The following is a 23,986-nucleotide window of genomic DNA, read 5'->3' as shown; positions in this document are numbered from 1 at the left end:
CATTTTATGACTCAAACTGCGTGTTAAATGTCTCTCTCCTATCATTCTTTTTTGAACTACTGATAAAAGCCCTTATCTGTGAACACAGGACCATGGAATCATAGGAATAACTGCCTAGCAAATTTTTAGATAATGATGTTAGCTGTAAGCTAATATCTGCTCAAAATATAATACAAGCAAATTGATGTAAGTTCTTTCTCTTTACTTTCTTGAACAAGAGTAAGATTCAAATACTTAGATTAAAGTGGTGTTAGGCAGGGTTAGAGAACAGTGTGTCACCTGTCAGAGTCCTCAGTAGATTTAGGATTAAATGTTTTAAATCAAACAGATTCTGTCTGTCAAAAGTTTCTGTCCCAGAGAGAGAATCAGAATCAGAATCGGTGTTTACTGCCAAGTAGGTTTACACATACAAGGAATTTGTTTTGGTGATTTTGGTGCAGAACAATTAACACAGAACTAGAATAAAATTAAGTAAAAGACTTAAATAGAATAAGATAAAAAAATAGGAATAAAAATATAAAAGCAATACGTATAATACAAATAGTACAAAATATGTACAGGAGGACACACAAAGTAAAAACCTTGTTGCCGTAGAGATGCTCATATCTCTGTAAACACTTTATATCACCATGTTGGACGTGTCCGCTCAGCCATGTAGATGAGTTGGTTTGACACAGGACTTGTTGTTTTTCCTTCACAGGGCGCTGTTTTACTGTAAAGCCTGCCACGATGACATCACTGATCCTAAAAGGATAAAGAAATGTGGATGCAAAAAATGTAAGTCGCTGCTTATAAAAAAAGATGTCTAACTTTATATGACTTTGAAATAGCAACGAGTTAGCATTAGCTTAGCAGTGTGTATTTAGCCGTGTGGGTTTATTTAAATGAGCTGTGTCCGAACCACTCACTTCCTGTATTAATTATGCATTGGAACACAGATAGCACAGCATCTCCTCTTTCCCATATAAGTCCAGGCTTATATAGATAACAGAGAAGTGAGAACTCAAGCTTGTTACCTCCTCTGTGAACACAGTGTAAATGTGCGTTCTGTCCGTGTGCAAGTCTGCTCACTTTTTGCTGTCTGTGCCGTCACAGTGCATTGATAACTTTGTGATGTTAACAGGCGTTCACAGAGACTGTTAACACCACAGGTACCTGATGGATCGTGTCTTTAAAATCATCACCTGTCTCTCTGTTGTCCTCTCACGTGTATTTAACACAGTTTCTCTCTTGTGTTTAACCACCACAGCTAACAGCTAATCCTAACATTTAATGTATTCTCTTCCTGCTGCTTGGGAACTTTACCCTTCTTTCCTTAAAAAAAAATCACTCTATAGTGATATATTGTGAGTAACATGGATTAATTTACCCTCCGATAAACACAGCCTGCTACCTCTGATTGAAGCAACTTGTTTGAATGTAATGTAAATGTTGCATGTACACTGGTTGATGCTGCCTGGATCCAACGAAAACACCCCCGTCTTCTTGTGCACGTTGATTTCAAAATGAGGAAAGAATTCAACAAAAAGAGACACAAACTTATTACTATATACTTATAAACAATTGTAACCTGTTCGGTAAAAAACCCAGTGAGATAAAGGCCAACATTTCATTCATGCCTTCTTGAGTCAGTAATACCTCAGATCACCACCAGGTGTCCCCACAGTCCTTTAAAAACACAACATCCCTGCATGAGAAGCAAAAGTAGAAGGCCATCATGCTGAGAAATGAGGAACATTAACACAGCTTTTGTGATAATGTTGGAACTTTTAGTTTATTTTTTTATTTCTAGATGAGTTTATTGATCTTTTGAAGCCTAGAAAACATTGTTTTGAGACATTATTAGTTTTACTTTTAACCTTTTATTTGAGACATTTCTGCCGTCTTGCTCTGCAGGTAGAATTTAGAGACGTGGTGTTCTAAAATGAACATGCTCAGATCATGTCTGATCACATAGTGGACATTTTTAGGGTCATGTTGAGGTCATGGTCTGTACTTATTTACTTATTAATTTTTTCTGCAGCTGAAACAGCCCATGACCCTCCTTTCCCCTCTCCCCTACCCCTACCCTTGCTCTTGTCACAGTTTTACCACAAACCATTCGACCGTAGGACCTCATGATTTTTCCCCCTTTAGTCCTAGAATTGACCCAAACTGAATTAACCACAAATAAGTGGAAGAAACCCTGATCTGACCTTTCCCGCGCCGTCCAGGCAAAGCTAACCCTGGTGCATCCCAGCAGCAGCCTTCCTCTGTGCCCTGTGTTGCCTCTGTCCACTCTCCCTCCAGAGCGACCCTCGGCATTAACCTGCTCTTCCTCTCCTCTCGTCTCGACCCCGCGACTCTAGCCAAGGCGGCCGCCTACAAGAAAATGAAACTGGCATGTTGTTTTGATTGCGGCCGCTCAGAGCGGGACTGCTCTTGCATGCCAGTCAGTGTGCGTTGTAACGTGGACTCCCCTCGACGCCACATCCCACTCTCTGCTGTCTCTGTTAATGATTGCTCTGCCACGTTACGTGCCTGTAAGTTGTCGCCATGACATGTGCTCTTCAGTGTCTGTTACATGCGCCGTGTTAGCCATGCAGCGTGTCCTTAGCTTGTGTGCTGTCTAGCTTCAGCAGCTGTCATGGGTGTAGATGTTGCTTTTGTCTGTGTTGCTACATTTGGAGCTGTGTTGTAAGCATGCAGGAACTCTGTTTTGCTGGTGTTTGGTCAGAGAATGTGAATTCAAATTGACCTCTAGTTTAAATTAAATCTAAAGGTCACTAAAGCTAAAGTTTGTGAAGTTTTGTGAGTGTGAACACTAAATCTCCCCTGAAAAATAGCGTGCTTCCCCTCCAGTGACCCCGCCAACATATGTACAAGCAGAAGCCGTGATATGTACAGCTGTGCATCGCTGCAACACATCTTGTTGCACGCCCAGTTGGGAATCCTGGTGGAGCATTTGCATGCATTTCTTAAAATTATTTGTTGTGATAGAAGTGTGCAAGCGCAATAAAGACGTCACTGGAGAGGGTTCATTTCGAGAATAACCCAAATGAAGAGCATCATCCAAATATTACACCGCCGTACCCTGCAGAAATGGGTGAACAGGATAGGCTGTAAGATAGAAATTTGAGAAATTTGATTAATTAAATGTGTTTTTAAAAGCTCCTGAGGGGTTTTTTTGAGGGTAGAAGTGCAAATAGAGAAGAATGTACTGGTTATATTAGATTTATATCAAAATCAGGAACAACCACGGGGGGGGAATCTCCAAATAGATCAAGTTCAAAAACCCGGGTCCTGTTCCGTGAACAGAGACGCTCTTGGTTTGAGAGAGCCTCTTATTCTACTTCCATGTTATTGATTTAATCCTGCAAAATATAGTGGAATATAAGTAATTTAAATTGGACTAAAAGAGGAATAAAAACGTTTTGGATCTTAGTGAGAATCTGAATAAAGCTGAGCATGAATCCTTAATTCAAGTGTGATTCCCCTTTAAAGCCAGAGGGCATGTTAAACTGATGTATTGCAGGAGGCATGGAGAATGTGTCGGGAGTTTGCAGAGCCTTGATACAATTTGCTGGAAAACATTGTACTCTGTCATACAGCTTTAGTAAATGTTTCTTGATCAAAGACCATTCTGCGTGTAGTCGAACGTCTCTGGGCATTTCCACCCCTTCAATATGTCTTCCAGGCGTGTGTGCTGAGAGCATCGCCCGGCTAGCTGGGCTCGAGCAGTGCTCCGGAGCTGCTGTCGACACGGTGCGGGGAGACGCACCGAGCGAGGCCTTATACGGCCTGACATGGAAATTATGTTTGCATTTTCATTTTTGGAGTGCTACCGGTTGTCATGAAACTCAGCCTGACAGTTCCTAACCACCAGGCAGCCGAGTGCCCCCCCCTCCCCTCCGCTCTCCAACCCCTCTCCTCCGCTCTCGTTGTGGGACAGATGCTAGCCTGTTAGTCCTGTGACTCTGCTCGCGCCCTCCGATTGCAGGCGACAGATGCCAGGACCAGCAAGGTCCCTGTTTGAACATTGCTGTCACTGTCCTGCCTTAAGCTCAATGCATGACCTTTATTATAAGCAAGGGGTTGAAATAAGGTACTAATGAGCATGTCTGGGACTCACCGCTCCGAAAAAAAAGTGACTCACAGAAAAGTTCCAATGCAGCCGAGCAGGTTGTGTCAGGCAGTGCAGAGGAGCAGGAAACAGCTCTCGGGAATGAGAAGAAAAAACAAACATGTTAAAGACACATGAACACGTGAAGTATTGTCACATATTATCAGAGATGTTACATGCATACCTCCTCGCTAATGCAGCTCTACATAGTACAAATATTTGACTTTCAGGTGCAAAGACATCAGAGTTAAAAACAGGGTGCATTTTTAGGCGTCAAGTTAAACTGCATTTAAAGGACTAGTTTTATGTACGTGCAGTGCGGATCTGCATTGCATTGAAATAAAGCTATAAAAGCAGTTATATGTAACCTAATAGTGCTGACACGACTAGCCAATTATTCGACCAGTCAGGCAACAAATTCTGCAAATATTTTGAGAATTTTTGAGCAAAAATAGGACTATTTTTAATAGTTTCAGCTCCTCAGTTTCAATGATATGGTTTCTTTCTTTGTCTCATATTAAAATAAATTGATAATTTCAGGGTTTTGAATCAATAAAACAAATCAAAACAAGTCATTGGACTTGGACTTAAAGATGTACTTTTTCCTTTTTTTCCTTTATATCTAAAATTATTCATTAAAGAGCAGCTCCAGTCGTGTTTTAAGACAGATAAAATGCTCTGCTTGAAATAATAAATTGTGTCTGCAAAATACCTGTAATTACCTTGTAAAAATCCACTCAAGGCGTCCTCCTTCTTCCTCATTAAAAACTCCAGAATCTGCAAAGGCCCCGCCCACTATGCACATTTCCATCTACCCCCTCTGTCGCGAAAACCAAACACGTCTCTGCCATCGTTTAGCGGCAACTTGTTGAAACTTAGCGAGCTTCAAATGTAGTAATTAGTAGTAGTAACATTAACGTTAGTAGTCAGTAGTGAGTTTGCATAAATTACTATGGCAATCGTGCATCGCTGAAGTGGTTGCCATAGGTTGCACATAATGATACGCATAGCGTCACCCCGTCCATTAACGGGATTGGCTCCTTAGGTTTGTGACGTCTCAAACCTGCCAATCTGAAAACGTGTTGTTCAGCCTGTCCTAGGTACACTGCAGTTTAAAAGCAGACAGGCCCAGCCGTGGAGATGACTGCTGATGTTGTCTCTGATATGTCTTGTAGCACATAAAGAACAACACGTGGAGATGTTTACAAGGTTAAACACTAGACTTTCACTGGAGGGGGTCTTTAATTTATTGCTAATCCAGCACTAAACTTCGAAGTAAAAAAGGTTTAACCATGATAACTTATGACTTGAAAATCACCAAATCAGGCCTAACTGTAACACCTCACACATGACTGTTAATCACCTACAACACTAACTATAACTAAGTATACTGAGCACAAAATCATACCTCTAACTGACCTGTGTTTTATTTCTCATTGCTTTGTCCATGTTGCCTTCAAGGCACCACTCCTCTTTTTTTTTTTAAGTGCCTTTAAGAGAAACCTCCGTCCGTTCCCAGTTGTCATTTATAATTTGCTTCTTTCATTACAACCTGTTCCTCCCTGTAACCTCTCATCTGTCTCTGCATTTTTCTCAGCTAAAAATAGCTATAATGGATATATCAAATCAAGTAAGTTCTCATCTCCATTCTCTGTCTGTTGTGTCATTTGCTTTTAACCCTTCCTCTCATACATCGAGGTGTCTCTAACCTGCCGTCCTTCACCGCTTTCTGCCCGGTCTATCATCATCCATCATTATATTTTACATGCAAAGCAAAAAGGAAAATGTGTCTGTTTCTTGTTTGTGTTGAGAAGATCAGTTACAGTAGATGGTGCTACTGCTTCACTGTGCGAGGGGGTGATTTAATTAATGCAGCTGAAAAATACAAAATCAAACATATAAAGGGAATGTATGCGAGGGTTTCTAATGGAGATCCAGACAGGAAGGGTTCAGCAAACGTCCCACATTCAGAGGAGTGTTTACCATGTGGGACGTCCACTTCAGCAGGATGTGTGATCGACAGCAGATCTGCCACAACGTGTCGTCCTGCAGAAGTGCTGTGCATGTTTGACATGGGGCAGATGAATAGTGGAGGTCTGGAGCAGGGAGGATAATCTTCTCGACAGCTGACTGTTGAAATAATCATCTCCATTCTCCACTTTTAGCTCGCAGCCATTTTTATAGAGTAAGGGGAACACTTTTCCTCTGCTTCCTTTTGTCTTTTATTTTATCTTTACCAGCTTCACCTCTGTTATAGTGTATCACCAGTGGAGCTGTAAGCTTCCATATTTTAAACAGTCACGTGACTCCTTCCTCCCTCATCAGGCATAAACTGTGTACAGCAGCTAGTGCTTGGTAATTCACATTGTCACCTCCTTGTTCTTCTGGCATAACAATGGCCGGAACACCTGAAAGCGTACTTATTAATTCATGTTTATTATAAATATCAAAGCGAATGTCAAATCCAGCATTTCATTGGTGGCTATAACCAAGTGGTTAAGTGGTGTTTAATAAGAATGAGCTTTTTTAATTATTCAGCTATTAGCATTCTTGTGCCACAAAGAATTACCGCCAAAAAGCAGTGATTGTGCTTTAATTATGATAAGAGTCACAAGATGTTTTATTAACATACACACTGCAGGTCTTATTCAAGTCAGCTTGAATCAAGTCCTATGTTGTGGTTAATGCGGAGACTTTAAGGGTTAGTTCACCCAAATCACAAAGCGAGCACATTGCTGCCCCTTGTGGTCTCTAGACATGCCAACTGGTTCACTTTTATGCACCTTTGTTTTGAAATATCTGTCTCTTAGATTTCTGCCTCTTACCAAGCAGAGTGAATTCAATTTGTGTTTGTGGTGCGCAGGGCATCAAAAATTCAGATTTAGAACAATACATAGCAAGTGTTTCTATCACATTAGTATTGTATATCAGTATATTTAATGTTAAATTTAATGTTTGGGCACCATAAATTACATTTTATTCAGCAGTTAGAGACGCTCCAATGCTATTTTCACCTTCGTAAAACTGACTTTAGTATTCGCCATTAACGAGTAACCCTCCTTTACCTGTGCGATAAAAGAAAAAGAAACGTATTGTGAGTATAATTCAACAAAAATGTTCTACTACCCTATTTGGATGTTATATTATTGATATGATTGTTGTATTGCCTCGGTCAGTACACTGAATCCTAACCCTAAAAACAAGCTAGCTATGGGGTTGGGGGGTAAGGCTACCTCCCTATATTGCTACTACTTCTGCCATTGTGTGCTATCATTGATTTATGTTTAACAATGTGAAATACATTTGCCCAACCTTGAGAAAACTTTCAAAAAATTTCAATAAAAAGATTTTTAAAGGAAAGAAAACAAGCTAGCTAGCGTTAGCGGCAGCTCTGCTTGTAGCCGCTTCTGACGTCCTGTATCAGCTGAAGAGAGTTGGGCTAAACTATGATCTTTGACAAGACACTGCTCTTTTTTATGTTTTACTTGTCTTAATTAGTTATACTTTAAATAAAAAATACAGCCTTAAAGTGTGTGATAGTGAAACAGTGACTACCTTTTTACTAGCTTAAACCAACACTAGCCTACAGTCTGTGCTAGCAGCGCACTGTACTTCTTTGTCGCTCTAAAACAGAACTTAGTAGAGACAGACATGTTATAAATTATTGGGGTGTAGACTTCAAATTTGGAGAAGAAAAAACAAGTTTACTTTTTGGACGGTCAACAAATTATGGTATTAAATCGGTGCATTGACTCGGGTACACGGCCAATACCCGAAACCTCAAACCACGTTGTAGGCAGTAACAGTTTCAAAAAAAGAGGCAGATAAGGCACTAACATTTAGGCTATCAAAATGGCTACCATAGGGGTAAGGAGGGAAAATGTATTTTTATTTGGGTGAAATGACCTTTAAAAAAAGCAGAAACTTAGATTGAACAGATCCTGATTTTGACTCCTCTCCATTTAGCAGTAAACGACGGTCCAATTATCCAGTCGTCAACTTATCAATACAAGTCAGCTAAACTGAACCACAACTGTAAGAGGCCCCCTAGCAGAGTCGCTGCCGTGTCCGTCCCCTTGGTAAACAACCGCAAGGGAAGCCTGCTGCCCCCCGCTGAGCCCCCTGCCCTGAGACTGAGCTTCGTGGGCTCAGGGGACCCGGGCCAGGTGGGGCGGCTACCAGGGGTGGCAGAAGAGGCCAGTCGGCTCCAGCGGGCACGCAGCCTCCCGGTGAAATACAGATACCACCCCAGTCACTCCAATAACGCCAAACTCAGCCACAGGCACTGTAAGGGTCCCCCCCTCCCCCCTCCTCTTTGGCGTGTTTGTCAGGCCTGTACTCAACAACAGCACAACCAGAGCATGTGCTTGCCAGGCTGGAGTGGTTGCATGTGTAGCATTCCTTACTAATGACCCAGTGTGTGCAGCTGTCAGCTGTGAAACATTAAATATTGAACAGGCCGCGCAAGATGTGAAGGGCCAGTGTGCTGGAGCATCCCCTCTCCACTGGAAGCCCCTCGAACCTTTTCCATTACGATGTCACTCTTAGACATGCTAGCAGCGCTTCTGTGTTTATCTGCAGAGGAGCATGATCCCTGAGACTTTAAAAGACCTTTCTGTAAAATTAATAGTTTCTTTGTAAAGAAACAACACTCTTAACAGCTTGAACCATTGTTAAAAGCTTCCAAGCATATTCCCCAACAAGCAACAACAAGCTATTCCTGCTAATAACAGTGCTGTTAAAATGAGATTAGCTAAAGCACATGTCTTGCTGCTTGTCTTCATTCTACAAGCGACCGCCACAGAGAAGCTTTTCTTCTTCAAATGTGATATTAGCTTGTGAAAATATTTGCTGATTACAATACTCCAGGGTAAAACTTGTAATTCGTTCCCTATGAAGAGATCTGTGTAGCTTTGTGTAGTGATAGAGACGATGTCCAAGGGGCAACTCAGCTGTACATAAATCACTCTGGCACAAGGACCGAGCTAATCATACGAGCCAGGGGCATCAGTCCCGAGATGAAGACCAGCAATCCAGACTGGATCCAGTATTGGCACAAAAGCAGCCTTATTTACAATGTTGGATGTTTATAGGTTATTACCTTAATTAAATGAGAATGTGAGGGATTAGCATTGCTAAAAGGGAAGCTATCCAAGTCTCAGAGTAGCTCAGATGAAATCTGTGCTAACAAGGCATTAAAAAAGCAGCATAACAACCTTTGATTTATTTAAGGGACTGTCTGAATGATAATTTGTTGGCATGTGGATTTGATGAATTCTCTGGATTACAGTCACAGATTAGACTCAAATTGGCATGATGGTTGATGATGGCACTTTTGCATGTTTGCATCTTCATACACAACCCTGCACATGTTGTGCTAACGTACCCGGTCGTCCTCATGCAAACATTGGACTGTTTCTGTTAAACTAAGTGTCCCGTTCATTCCATCGTGTTCACCCAGACTCTTTTCCCACTCTGTGTTTCTGTAACTGTGTTATCTCTTTGAATTCACTGACCTCTACTCGTGCTGTGTTGTTCTTTTGATGTCACTGACTTTTGAGTTTTTGAGTTTGTTCTGATATTTCAGTCCCTCATACCGTTGCCTTTTGTTGCAGTTGAAGAGGACCAACAGTTGGCGTTATCGCCTAAAAAAAAGCAGCGTAACGGAGGCATGAGAAACTCTCCAAACTCCTCACCCAAGATCATGAGGTAGGACGACAATGACGACATTTCTGCTAGTATTTTTTTTTGTAATCTTACCATGTTATGTAATTTTATAAGAGCAATAATAATAGTTGTTAAACTGTGAACTACACCGGTCTGTATATAACCAAGATTTAAACCTGTATCAAGTATTTTGTAGCCACTAGGGGGCAGCAAACAAGCTGTAAATACAACACTGATATCAACTCAAGCTGTTGTATAGCGTACATGTACATCCATAACTCAGAGAAATATTAACATATGTTTATCGTGTTTCTCTTCCTCTAACAAAGTATTTATTCTAATTTTAGCTCTGTTTTTGGTCTCCTCCTGAAGGACATATTTAGCTCCTTCGTTGCTAAATGCCGCACTACATTAAACTGTTTTTTTCTCTGCTCTGGGAAAGCTTAGCAAGTAGCATACAGTTTATTACCTTTTAAGCTGCCTACTGTAGCTGTTAAATGACAGATGTAAGACAGAAAGAAAACTGTATATTAGCAGGCTGTTAAAAGCAAAACAATGAGCTGAAAGATGCTAAAATGTAACTAAGAACTAGGAGGAGGTGTAAAGTTATGTGATATTTCTCTATAGGATCATCACCACAGGCAATCTATGGAAGCCCCTAGCGGACATGCATCCATACATTTATTTACTTTGTTTTCCTGTGATAGTGAGTGCTTGTTTTCTCAAAATCTCGACTTAATTTATTTCTTTATCTCAAGATAACAGCGCTTGTTTTCTCATGATAACGGGATTTCTTTTTTTGCCCACACTAACGAGGCAAGTTAAGCCTATGTCTGTTTGTTTTGGGCTTTTGCAACTCTGGGGATACTGGTTATGATTTTATGACGTTACAGTGGTGCAGCGTTGTTATCTCGAGATAACGAGATAAATATGTTGAGGTCTTGAGAAAAGCACTGGAAACTACTCATTACAGGAAAACGGAGTAATAAAATGTATGGATGCATGTCCGCTTTGGGCTTCCGTACAATCCCTTTCACTTGACACATATTTACTTTTCTATTTTTGATATAAAAATACAGATTAGTGCCACTTTATGTAGAAAATGTAGGGTTTTATTTTAAAAAACAAACATATTGTTTTTAATTTTTAAACTCTCAAATATTGTACCATTTTAAAGAATCCATTTTGGTCGGGCTCAACATTGTGGAAAACATACTAAGGAAAAACAGAATGTGTGCGCCTGTCTTTAGTGCAAACATGTCCTCTCAGAAGACGAGCTCTTTGCCACGAGGTTTCATGTGACACCAACACACTCCAGCTCTTAAACAGGCCTGGCACTAATGACAGCACCAGGCTGTCAGAGAGGCTCTAAAGGATAGATAGCCCAAGGCTATTCATCTATTGTGGGAACCCTCTGAGCTCTTTTCAGCACGTAAGGCCACAGATGATATGTATCATCACAATGAGAGGTGAATCCAAATGCTACCTTGCTTTTATCTTGTCCCGTAGAATTAAATCACTGCTTATTGATTTTGACTGGAGATAACGCTGTTATTCAACAAGAGACCATTACAGGGATGATAATAGTAATAGTCATTGTCATTAAGTGGCATGTTATAAGGAAGCAAGGCAACAGGGAAGTCCCGCAGTCTGACGTATACAAAGTGGAATTGTACGGGTGAAATTTAATTAAAACTGACAAATGATTTCACGTTCCCTTCGCTAATGCAGCTGCTTTTCATTCGACATTTAGAAATTAGATCAGAAATGTCTGCGTTGTTTAATGCTGCGAGATAAATTAACAAGTGGCTAAAAAAAATCAGTCAGTACGACATCAAAAAAAGAATGTTTATACGAACAATTAGCATTTTCCTTTGATCTACGGCCTCTGTTGTTTCAGGTGGGCGTTTGCCCTTGTTTGATTTGGTTCAAAGTGGTGTCAAAGTTGAATCGCTCCAGGTGCTTTTCAGACTCCCGGGTAACAAAACCAGGCTTTTCTAAAGCTGTAGCCATCAGCTTAATATCAGCCCACCGAACCAATCCATCTACTTGTCATGCTAATACACGGCGCTATACAGGTGGATGTGTTGTTCCGTCTGCTGCCTACACAGTAGGGAGGGATTCGCTGCGGTAGCCTAAGGGATACTTCATTGCAACAAGCGGAGAAGAAAACATCTTGGTGTATACTATATCAAATGTGTTTTTACAGGACCTGCAGCCTCAAGGCCTGTGTAAATAAGTAATGATCAACAGATTGGCTGTGAGTTTTGAAGAGCAAGCTTTTGTCAGTTTGCATGATGGGAAGGATTTTCAAAGACTTTGCCTGTCCTCGCTGCTCGCGCGGTGTTAAGAGTAAGCCAGTGCAGCCAGGCTGAAATAGAAAATTAACATAATGTGCATGTTTAGCTTCTACTTTATGTCTCTCTCAACTGTCATTACACTCCTCTAGAAGACACCTGGCTTTATGTGTGGCGGTCATGACGTGTGAAGTCTTGTCAAACGTGTCATCTTACCACTAAAGCAGTGAATTATGCCGCAGATCATTTTGAATGTTCAGAAGTGCGTTCACAGAAATGACACTCACAGACGCCTCGGCGCGGTGCAATGAAACGAACCGCACAAAGAGAAGAAAGCGATCAGCTGTGGAGGCAGAACTGTCTCCCGTTTCCAGATGTATCAACAAACTACCACATCCTGTCTGGAACTTAGCAAAGACGACCTCACTGAAATTAACACCGTTTCCACAGGCTCCTTGATGGGTCATAAGACACATCTAATTGTGGGATGTCACAACGCGTTCTGTCACGTCGGACCGCGCCGTGACACACACGTCATGTCTGCTACAGCACTGCAGAGGCAATTGGCAGTGCGGGATAGTGACAGGCCGTCATGGCTGACAGTGAGCGATAGCTATCCTGGCAGAGCTCTGCCTCACCAGTCATCTCCACAAGGACAAACTGAAGTGACAGCAGCTCCACTGAGTGAGTGCTGAAACATTCGACTTCTGATGAAATATTTAGCCGAGGTGTAAAACCTCTAAATGCTTTCAGTCTTATTAGAACTTGTATTTCAGACTCGAGCTGAAACAGATGATGTAAAGTGTAAGGAGAGTTATGGAAGACGACAGTCAAAGTGCTGAATTTATTGATTACTTTCATTAAAAGAGAGTTTTATTAACATAAAAGCTGATTACTCCTTTTGAAATGGGATGTTTGGCTGCTTCATTCTTCTTTATGTCTTTCAAAATTCAAAGTCGAAAGAATCAAACAACTTCATTTCATTTAAACACTTTTCACCGTAAAATAAACGGATAAATTGTACCAAAAAATCTATTTAGTATTTGTTACCCTACGTGAAAATAGTTTTTTGAACAATATAAAAAGAAAAGAGGCTGTATGAAATATTTTCCATATGTCCACCCACATATTTAACATGCACACACTACGTCCTTTCAAATTAAAATTACTCTGACAGATGAGACTCTGAGAGGCAGAAAGTGGCAGAAAAAGACGTTTCCTCTCCTAACCACTTCCTCTCTTGAAAGGACATCCAGGTCTTGCCTTGGGGTATATAAGCCCAAGGCGGGCTTTTTTGGCTTCAGTCTCTTTGAGCCCGAGGGATGAGAGTTTCGTCTGACACTTTCATGCATACTTAACATGTTACTTAAAGTAGCATTCTTTTAAAGCACTCGGATGGATTAAAGACGTCGTCTTCTTAGGGGGGAAACGATTTCTGACAGAGACACACGGCTTCTGTCTGAGTTTCAGATGATAACATCTTCAGCTCTGATGTGAATCTGACAAAGGCCATTAAGTGCAGAAGGAATTATGTTGGGCAGCACTCGGCCTCCATAGATACAGCAGTGCTGACACTGTAGCTGGTCAGCTGGTGTTCTCCTTTTGCCTGTGTGGGTTTCCCCAATAGTTCAAAGACTTGACGTTTATATTTTATTATTGTTATTAATGTATAAACTAAACTAAATGTTGTTGCCCGAAAATGTATTATTAAAGACTAATAATAGTTAGAATTGTATGACGTGTGTTGGTCTGTGTGTTTTAACAATGTTATATATATACTGGGGGACGGTTAAGCCTATGCTCTGCCTTTCTCACAATCTATGTTGGAATAGGTTACAATCCCTTAGCAGCGACAGGAATATTATTTATATAAATATATATTAAATAACTTAAACTAAATAGAGCTGGAAAACTGTAGTACTCTATGACAACATATTTTTTAGCTAAAAGCTCAGTTAAATACTAAATAAATACTTCAATTAAAAATGTAACCTATGGCTCAACAAAAAAGCAATCTTTTCTGTATTTATGTTTTGTTTTTTCCTACTTTTGGGAGGTTATAATGTAATGTAGTATATCTTTATGAACTCAGTCAAAACATCAGATCATTCTGACCCGAACAAAGCGTCGTAAAACCGCAGGTACTCATGTCAGGACATCACTTAAGTGGTCAGCGTTGGGGAGGATGAACCTCACCGCCGTGCTCTGTGAAATTATTTTATGTGGTTCTGTTTAAACATTAATACCCTTCACTTTGAAAAGCAAATATGATTGGGCAAATTGCTGAAATATTTAAAGTCTGGTCTGTTAAAGCTTTTACCACGCAGCACACTACGTCAAAAGCTATACGCAGTAAGGGGGCGTAATTGCATCTCCGTGCTCATGCCAGTCAACGCAGTGTGTTGCTGCCATCTCCTTCCGCCTGGCTGACGCTGCTGATGTCACTCCGCTTGATGACACAGCGCTTTTACTGGCGTTTCTGCAGATGGCTTGTGACAGGAATGAGCAAAGATTGAAAATAGAAAGAAAGCAACTTTTTGAAGTATAACTAATTTGTTTGAGGACCCCGAAATATTACAATGGTGTAGAAATTCACTGTTTTGTTTGCACTTTTGTTGATCTTTGTCATCTTTTTATGATCACTTGTCATATTGTGTCAGTCTGGATTTCCCCGCTTAAAGCACCTTAATTTTATTTTGAAAGGTGCTCCTTAAAAAAAACTTCCTTTATTTATATTATTTATGTCTGTCTGTGTTTATATTCCAAAGTTTATCATGTTAAAAGTTAGCTTTAAAATTCAAAGGCCAATAACAAGCCACTTTACCGTGTCTCGTGTCGTTTCATTTCCTCCCTCTCGTCTCTTTGTTTGATTAGACACGACCCGCTCCTCGTCCCGGGCAACGAGCAGATTGACAGCATGGACGAGAACGTAAAGAAATACGACTCCACGGGGATGTTTCACTGGTGCCCGTCCAAAGACATCGAGAAGGTCATTCTGGTGGGTTCTGCTCTTTTACTCGGCACACGTCATTTGTCCCTGACACTCTTCTCCGCGGTGACAGATGTGTCATGTCACAAAGCACCATCAGAGGTTGATAGGGCACTTAAACACTCTGTAATGAGCTGTTTGACATGTCATTTGCTATATGGGGGCCGTGTACGTAGAGCATTTCTTTTACTAATACATATGCCATTTTTCAAATTACTTTCATAGTCTATTGCAGTCATGAACTGCGTGATGTATTTTACTGTGAGCAGGCAACTGAAGAAGAAGAAGCGCTAATGTTTGCTAGAAAAGGCCGTTTGTTCTGCTACATTTCAGTGATAAACATCATTTTCTATCCCTTCTTCTTTTGTTCCCTTGCAGACCCGGAGCGAGGCGGCCATGACAGTTCTGAGCGGCCATGTGGTCGTGTGCATATTCGGGGATGCCAAATCGGCTTTAATCGGTCTCAGAAACTTTGTCATGCCTCTAAGAGCGAGCAACTTTCACTACCATGAGCTGAAGCACATTGTGTTTGTCGGCTCCCTCGAGTATTTCAAGCGGGAGTGGGAGACCCTTCACAATTTTCCGAAGGTCTCCATTTTACCTGTGAGTACGATGAAATCACATTTCAAACAGGTTTTTAAAAAAAAAAACACGACTGTCTCCGAAAGATGACGTTATATGGAAGCCAACATTGGCTGTGCCTGTAATAATTTGTCCCAATATTATTTATCTCAAGTAAACAAAGCTTGTTTTTTTTGTTATAATAGGTAAATGTATTGTTGTTGTTTTTTATCCCAAGACCACAAGATAAGAATTGCCGGCACGTCACTTCTTTTATGATTTCTTTATCGAAAAAACGTTATGGAAGATGCACAAACAACAAATAAAACTTTTTTTTTTTTTTTAACTTTTAACAAATAAAACATTTTAAAACCATTACTTTACAAAAACCTGAGATTAAAAGTGCAAATACACCACTACATATATCTATGAACCCCGACTCTGTTTCTGTTTCCCGAGATCACAAGATAAAAATTTGCGGCACGTCTCTTCTGAGTCCTAAAAAACATTCAGATAAAAGTAATAATAGTAATAAAGAACAAAGCACTTTTGTTACTTGTGATGTCTGGTTTATAATTTTGGTATCTCAAGTAACAAAGCCTTTTTTAAGATAATGAAATATTAAGACCGGCTCTTGAGATAAAAAAATATAACTGCATGCATGGCTGCTCTTGGCTTCCGTAGACATGAATATACAACAGATTTACATTGAAAATATGCGTGCAGCAAAGGTACTGCTTCTGTTTTTAGCCACGGTACAGCTCGAGGGCTGGTAATATCTGTTCTTCCATTGGTCGGTCGACCACTTTGATCCGGACTGAAAACATTTCAACAACTATTAGATTGACTGACATGAAAATGTAGCACAGACTAGGGCTGAACGATAAAACAAAAACAATCTAATTGCTATTATTTTGACTAATATTGCAATTTCGACATGATTTGCGATATTTAAGGGAATGATCATTGTTTACATTATTCTTCATATTTTCATTGAAAAACATATTAAGATGGATAATGGTGTGATTTCTGCGGGAATCTGTACCAAACAAAGATTTTAACAGAACAAATATTGCACCTCCTGCGATTAGAAAATTGCAGTCGGCCATGTTGCGATTTTGATGAAATATTGATTACCTGTTCAGCACTAGTACAGATGGCACTTCAGTGATCTGTTATCTTGTCCTCTTGTGCTCTCATCAGGTCAAAATTTCAAAATAAAATACATTCAATTTATCTGCTAAATGTTATTTGTCTAGCGATTCCATGTGTTTGTCTTAAAACATTCACTCCTGCCAACCAGTTCATGCTTTGCAGGTATGGTTATGTTAAAGCAACTCAAAGCACCTGTTTAGGGTTGAGGAAATTGTGGTTTAAGTTAAATACTTGAAAACACTACAGGACAAAAAGGACCCTGAACCTGGCGACGTATAAGGTGCAGGAAGATTTGTGGTCACCGGTGTCAAAGTGTGCTTTGTTCTATAAACCATCCACCGCTCTAAAACTTGAGTCGAGCATAAAAATGTCGCCACCGAATTGATAAAGACTTTTATAATGAAGTGGCAGCAAATAAATTAACCCCAGAACATGAATTGCAAAGTGATTAAACAGTCATATGTAAAAGTGTTTTGAAGGGTTTAAATCAGGTCCGACAATGAAAGCTGAAATTTAAAAGCGGCTACACTTTCATTCACCTCTTGTATCACAAAGGTGAAACAACAAACTCTCTCCTTCACTTCCTCTCAAAGGGCACGCCGTTGAGCCGGGCGGATCTGAGGGCTGTCAACATCAACCTCTGCGACATGTGTGTCATCCTGTCAGCCAATCAGAACAATATTGACGACGCATCACTGCAGGACAAAGAATGCATCTTGGCGTCACTCAACATCAAATCCATGCTGTTCGACGACAGCATCGGGGTCTTGCAGGCTAATTCCCAAGGTAAGGAGCGCCCTATCATAGTTCACTGCACCGCCTGGGAGGGACAGGGCCCTGGCACACAGAATATCCCTCACTAGGTGCTGCCTGGCTGACCTGGTGTCACTGCGTTTGACACTAAACCCTACTGACTATTCCTCAGGTTACTGTAACAACTGGTTTCTTCACAAACCTAATTGGTGGCAGCAAGAGCAGGGTTGGCACAAAAGTCTTACCTGGCTGAGAGATTCTTTCTCTCTTGGTGTATTCGTCAAAGAAATATACAACGTGTATAATGTATGAGCATGCATGTCACAGCACTCAGTTAGCTGGATCTGGCCTTCAGTAATGCTCATTCTGTGGCATTGAGAGAAATGCTTTTAGAAACCTTTTTGACCTGCGGAGAGGGAAGGGGAAAAAACCCCCTGCCAATTTCATTATTTCTCTAATACATGTATGACCTCGCGTTTGCCTGACTCAGCAGCGAGTGATGGATGTCAAAACACGGCCTATGTATAATACATACAGCATCACTGATTTAATGTGCTTACTTGTCAGTCTGAGGGAAGCAAGAAACGTCAAGTCAATTTGGATTCAATCTTGCGTCACTTATTTTCTATTTCATGGCTCCGCACTGTACATGCTTGTTTTTTTGCTTGTGTGTGTAAAAGGTTTCCGTCTGCATGCACACACAATCTGAGTGAAACAAAATGAGCTGCGTGTCGCATCTATTATATATACGCTAATATCGGACCTTGTAAAGAAAACGGTAACATCGCACTTTAGCCGCCCTTAGCGCATTACTTCTGCTGATTTGTCGCCTCTGATAATGTTGCATTAACATGTTATGTGTGTGTGTCCATTCAGGCTTCACACCGCCAGGGATGGATAGATCCTCTCCTGAAAACAGCCCCGTCCACGGATTAGTGAGGCAGACTTCTGTCACCACCGGAGCAAATATCCCCATCATAACAGAACTAGGTATGCCTGCTGCTCTATTATTGTCACATGATTGATATGCTAGCTCTACAGATGCATGTTATTCCAGCTAAGTAGTTGTTAAAAGATCGGAAAACATAATTTCTGCAATTACAGGCTGTCAACACTTTATTAACCGCACTAAAAGTGGAGTTTTTCTGTGTTTTTTTGTGTCCCTTGTTGACATGCTCCAGTAACTGTTTTTCCCTCAACACTTGTCTAGCGCCATTAGCAAAGCCAGGCAAAAAACTGCCTGTGATTTCATTCAGTCAGGATAAAAGCAGTGGGACCAGCATACAAATGATAACAGAGCTGGGTAAGAAGTGTCCTGTGCTGCAGTGTCGTAACTGCTGCTGCTGCCTCCACATCAGCTTTGTCTTTTGATTTCTCTCGCTGCACAAGAGGCTCAGTCCATTCCCATGGCATCACTTTGAGCACATTTTACCCTTGGTTCTGGTTGAAATTGCCTGTCTTGTTTTGGCCCCCTTTATCTCAAAGCGAAATTTCTTCCCTTTTATTTTTCCAAGAATTACAAGGCCCTTTGATCCCTCAGAAGTCCTCGTGGCTGTTTTCACTGCATCTTCTGTCGGATCACATTCTCCGGCCTGTGCCCCTTCTTTCATCTCGGCCCCCGTCCGTATGACTGACATTTATTTCTGTCCTCACAGAAGGAGCACTAAATTTTACATCATTACTTTCTTCCAGCTACTGCATGTGTTGTTGTGCTCAAAGACGTCTTTCAAAAGGAGGTTCTGGGGCAATGAGATACTTTCATTCGTTTTGACATGCAAGTGCAAGTAATTGCAAGTTCTGTCTTGGATTCACAAGACAAACAACGGCATATTGGTTTTACTGATATCGACTGCAGGAGGACTCTGAATCAAAGCCTGGAGCTTTGACAATATGCATGGTGTCATGAGTGTGCATGAACGGCCTGGATATGGAATGTGGCAGAGGCGAGTTGGCACAAATACCAGACGAGGTTTCGCTTTAAAAGAAACCATCATTTTGTCCAAATTCGTATCTAAGAAATGAAGATTTCTAATGCAGTCCATATCTGCAGCATGGTTCCTCTGTGTCCTCCTCTTCACCTGAATCAAGCATTTGCCTGATTTTTGCTTAAGCACACAATCCATGCTCTTTAAAATCACTGAATTATTCCATGTGATTTGGTTTGTGCTGCAGAAATTGAACATAAGGTAGTAGGGATGCACGATATTATCGGCACTTTATCGGTATCTGCAGATCATGGCTTGAAAATGACATATCGGCATCGGTGTATGTCATTTTCCTGCTGATATTTTCCACCAATAAAACAACGCGTCTAAATGCTCGATGATTCCCTTAAAACGCTTGATGTAATGATACATTAACTCGGCGCGTGTGTGCGCACTGGCTGCGCAAAGTTAGCAGAAGTCACAAACTCGAGCCAATGAATAGAAGTGAAACAACTTTCACACCTCGTAACTAGCTAACAGTTAGCTCACATTCTCATCATTTTACCGACTTAACAACATCAAACACGCGGAAAATACACTCGCGGCCACAGCCGACGCTAACAGAGAGTAACATAAACATCAGCGCTAAACTAACTTACATATTCATGGACGCACACACGATAAAAAGAGTCCGTCAGCGATCACTGATGTCTCTGTAGTAGGTGCAGTAAACAAGTCCGGGCATGTCTCCCTCACTGCCGTATTTCATGGGGGATGCTGCATTCAGGTGCGCTCAGACACGTTAGTGATCAGACATGTGACCTTTTGTACGACGCCTCTTCCGTCAAGCGTGAAGAAGGGTGCAAGATGTCTGCGGTAGTTTTTGGCCACTACAGTAAGAGTAGGCATGACATCAATTCTACTACAGGGGAGACTTAATGTTCTCTGCAATTAGGTGGAAAAAAACATGTGCCTAATATATCGGTATCGAAATCGGCAAAAAGGGTTGGAAAATATCGGCATATCGGATATCGGCAAAAAAATCCAATATCGTGCATCCCTATAAATGATTAAAAATATGTAATAAAATCTTCATATGTCCCTCCATAGTGAATGACTCAAACGTGCAGTTCCTGGACCAAGATGATGACGACGACCCGGACACGGAGTTATACCTCACTCAGCCTTTTGCCTGTGGGACGGCCTTCGCAGTCAGTGTGCTGGATTCCTTAATGAGTGCTGTAAGTCAGAAGACGATATCAGCTCATGACAGAGGATTTGTTAGGAATCAAAAATGTGTTGTGATATGAAGATAGATGGTAAAACAACTCCCTCACACGCTCTGTTCACGTTGAAACAATGCACGACACGAAAGGAGCTTGTTCCGGGTATGATGGCTTCACTTGTCCGCCTTTCAGTCTGAGTGAGGTTAGAACAAAGCTGCCTTCAAGTGCGCTCCAGTCTAGACAAAGGTAATGCTACCTAATGGACAGCCCTCATCCATCATTTTAGTCAATAGCGCTGTCAGCAGCCGAGGGAGATGTCACTGTGCTGTACGAGCAGGGGGAGACAAGAGACTGCAGTGCGAGGAAAAAGGGCAGACGTTTGCTCCTTTTTAAAACCAACACAGGAGGAAGTGGTTGGAATTAAAAAAAGATAATAACTTGAAGGAGGAAAAGGCAGTTTTTTCTTACATTTTCACCTGTAAGAAATGCCTGGACATCAGGAATATGTACGGGGACTTCCTGTTTATCTGTAAAGGGATTGAGAGTAACCAGCAGTAATGGGTTTCTCCTGTCTGTCCACTCATGTGACGACACAGAGCAGGGTTAGAAGGCGTTATTCGGCCTGGCTGGCACTTTGAGATGCTTCAGTTGTGACTTTTTTAGGGTTTTCTTACAGATTTCCCCCCTCCCTTCCTTCATTCTTTCAGACATACTTCAATGATAATATCCTCACCTTGATCCGGACGCTGGTAACAGGCGGGGCGACGCCGGAGCTGGAGGGGCTGCTGGCAGAGGAGAACGCGTTACGGGGCGGCTACAGCACGCCACAGACCCTGGCAAACAGGGACAGGTGTCGCGTGGCACAGCTGGCCTTGTACGACGGGCCCTTCGCCGACCTCGGGGTAAGTGACTGATCTTGTCAGCCGAGGGCGAAGCACATCTTTGTCTGCTTGTGTTGTTGGAAGTGACTTTAGTGAAAGGATCCAGACTAACAGGGACGGCTGTGATTCGGAGGCTGGATAAGTAACAGGAGTTGTATCTAAAAATAGGTGACAACTTCAAGAAAAGAAGAAGCTGCTATTATTAATTTCATTATACTTTCATGAGGATGAGGAAAAGAGTTGCTATACATGAATAAAATCAATGATTTTATAGGATTTTTAAGTTATTCCATATATATCACAGCACTAAAATGTATGTCAGAATATGTCCATTGATCTGATTGATCCTCAACAGCACTATAGCCCTGCACATCTTTATAAAAAAAAAGCACTGCTAGAGGACTATTCACAGGGCTCGTTGACTAACTACTAGTTAGCTAAGTTTGGGCTTAGATGCTAGAAAGCCAGAAACATGTTAGCTAATGTCAGTTTCTCTGGTGCATGCAGATCACTACCCCTGGCATTTTCTTTTTAGGATTATACAGCATGTCTTTACATCATAAAGATATATTAAAGATTCTCTCCTTCACGTCTAATGTGACAAGAAGGTAAAAGGGGGGGGGGGGGGTATTATGCTAATTTCAAGCTTCATATTTCACTCTGTGATACCTGTGGAGTAGCTTGTAGCTTGTGAGTAGCCTTTTTATTACACTGGTGCTCTGTGCAGGCCCTCATACAGCCTCTGGCTGAAATGCTCAATCAGCGCTATCCCTTTAAGAAACTCCGCCCCTACAAGCCCACTTTCTCCTGATTGGCCAGTTATATGTCACAAAGTGCAGCGTGTAGAAAAAACAGTGTATAACCTGGCGTTCACAGCAGCCTGCAGACTGAGCTGAGTAAGCCTGGGGACCTACAGATTCACCCACGTTTACATTGTAACATTATATATATATGTCTTATAATGAAACAGCATAATACCCCCTTTTAAAGCAGGCCGTTCAAGATTACCTTTTCCTGTCTTGTAAATAATGCCCTAGTGGAGTGTTTGATACCCAGCAAAGTGGGATTAAAGAGGGGGTATTATGCTTTTTCACATGTTAAGACATATATATAATGTTACAATGTTGGATGTCCAGACTACACGTGGGTGAAGTTTCAAATCTGTAGGTAAAAGTATGTTGGAGTAATCCCCAGGCTTCTCAGCTCAGTCTGCAGGCTGCTGTGAACTCTGCACCTTGTGATGTCACAAAGTGCAGGCTTCGGAGAGTTGGCCAATCAGAAGAAAGCAGGCTTGTAGGGGCAGAGTTTCTAAAGCATAAAAACATAATTGCTGACAGCAGGTTTAGCTCAGCGGCTAAATCGTGCATCCCATATACAGGCTACAGTCTTCGATGTGGCGCCCCGGGTTCGACTCCCACCTTGATCCTTTGCTGCATGCCATCCCCACTCTCTATTACCCTGTTTCCGACACAATCCACAGTCTTTTTTTCTCTAAGTAAGGCACAAAAGGCTGCCCAAAATATAAACAAATAACAAAAAAAACCCTGCAACTTTGGTAGTTTTTCATGCTGGTGTGGTTGAAGTTTTGACACATGGCTTAAATCTACTTAGCTCACTGTTTGCATCAGATAAACAATGATCAGTTCAGTACTCAGGAGGTATAATTACCTCATGCAAGTTGTTACTATGATGAATATGTATTTGTTTTGTTGTGCTGTAGTGCTTTTGTAAAAATACAAACCTGATATTACATAGTTCTATGCTCTTGTCTGTCTTGCAGGATGGCGGTTGTTATGGTGACCTGTTTTGTAAAGCGCTGAAAACATACAACATGCTGTGTTTTGGCATCTATCGGTTACGGGACGCACATCTAAACTCTCAAAACCAATGCACCAAACGGTGAGCACAGTCCTAATGTTTTCTTGCAATAAAATCCTTTCTAGTCACACTAAATATAATACTGGCTTCCCTAATGTTCCCTCTCTCCTCTGTAGGTATGTCATAACCAATCCTCCATACGCGTTTGAGCTGGTGCCCTCGGACCTGATATTCTGCCTGATGCAGTTCGACCACAACGCGGGCCAGTCTCGGACCAGCCTCTCCCACTCCTCGCATTCGTCCCATTCCTCCAGCAAAAAGAGCTCCTCCGTCCACTCTATCCCAACGTCCAACCGCACCAACCGCACCAAAAGCAGGGACTCACGAGACAAACAAAAGTATGTGCCCCTCTAAAGCTCTCTGACTGTCTTTGTCCGTGAACAGTGCCTGCCAACAGTGACTGTCCTGTGTGTCCAGAAGACTGTAACATGCCTGGTTGTCTAGTCCACGTCTGTATGTTTGTCTGAATGTGTTTGTATGCGTTACTTGTACGTCTAATTTAACGACCCTATGAACAGTATGCCCCTTAAGCAGGGTCAACTCAAAACGTAG

At 41.5% G+C, this 23,986-nt stretch overlaps 1 protein-coding gene across 1 annotated transcript in view; it reads left to right on the top strand.

Annotated features, from left to right (window-relative positions):
- The window catches only part of LOC138593865 (calcium-activated potassium channel subunit alpha-1a-like), a 103,092-nt gene that overhangs the window by 72,710 nt on the left and 6,396 nt on the right, over window positions 1-23,986 (top strand). The window contains exons 18-30 of the mRNA XM_069664949.1: window positions 701-777; window positions 2,349-2,522; window positions 5,700-5,732; window positions 9,718-9,811; window positions 14,941-15,064; window positions 15,434-15,658; window positions 17,365-17,557; window positions 18,401-18,514; window positions 18,735-18,827; window positions 20,560-20,690; window positions 21,383-21,577; window positions 23,337-23,455; window positions 23,551-23,772. Coding sequence (XP_069521050.1) covers window positions 701-777; window positions 2,349-2,522; window positions 5,700-5,732; window positions 9,718-9,811; window positions 14,941-15,064; window positions 15,434-15,658; window positions 17,365-17,557; window positions 18,401-18,514; window positions 18,735-18,827; window positions 20,560-20,690; window positions 21,383-21,577; window positions 23,337-23,455; window positions 23,551-23,772 — 1,794 coding nt within the window. The remainder of the gene's footprint in view (window positions 1-700; window positions 778-2,348; window positions 2,523-5,699; window positions 5,733-9,717; window positions 9,812-14,940; window positions 15,065-15,433; window positions 15,659-17,364; window positions 17,558-18,400; window positions 18,515-18,734; window positions 18,828-20,559; window positions 20,691-21,382; window positions 21,578-23,336; window positions 23,456-23,550; window positions 23,773-23,986) is intronic.

The sequence above is a fragment of the Semicossyphus pulcher genome, unplaced genomic scaffold (assembly GCF_022749685.1).
Source record: "Semicossyphus pulcher isolate SPU_LCO1_2020_fin unplaced genomic scaffold, fSemPul1.0.p SCAF_16, whole genome shotgun sequence".
Classification (NCBI taxonomy): Eukaryota; Metazoa; Chordata; class Actinopteri; order Labriformes; family Labridae; genus Semicossyphus; species Semicossyphus pulcher.
Note: the sequence above shows the minus strand (reverse complement) of the source record. Positions and strands in the feature narration are given on the sequence as shown.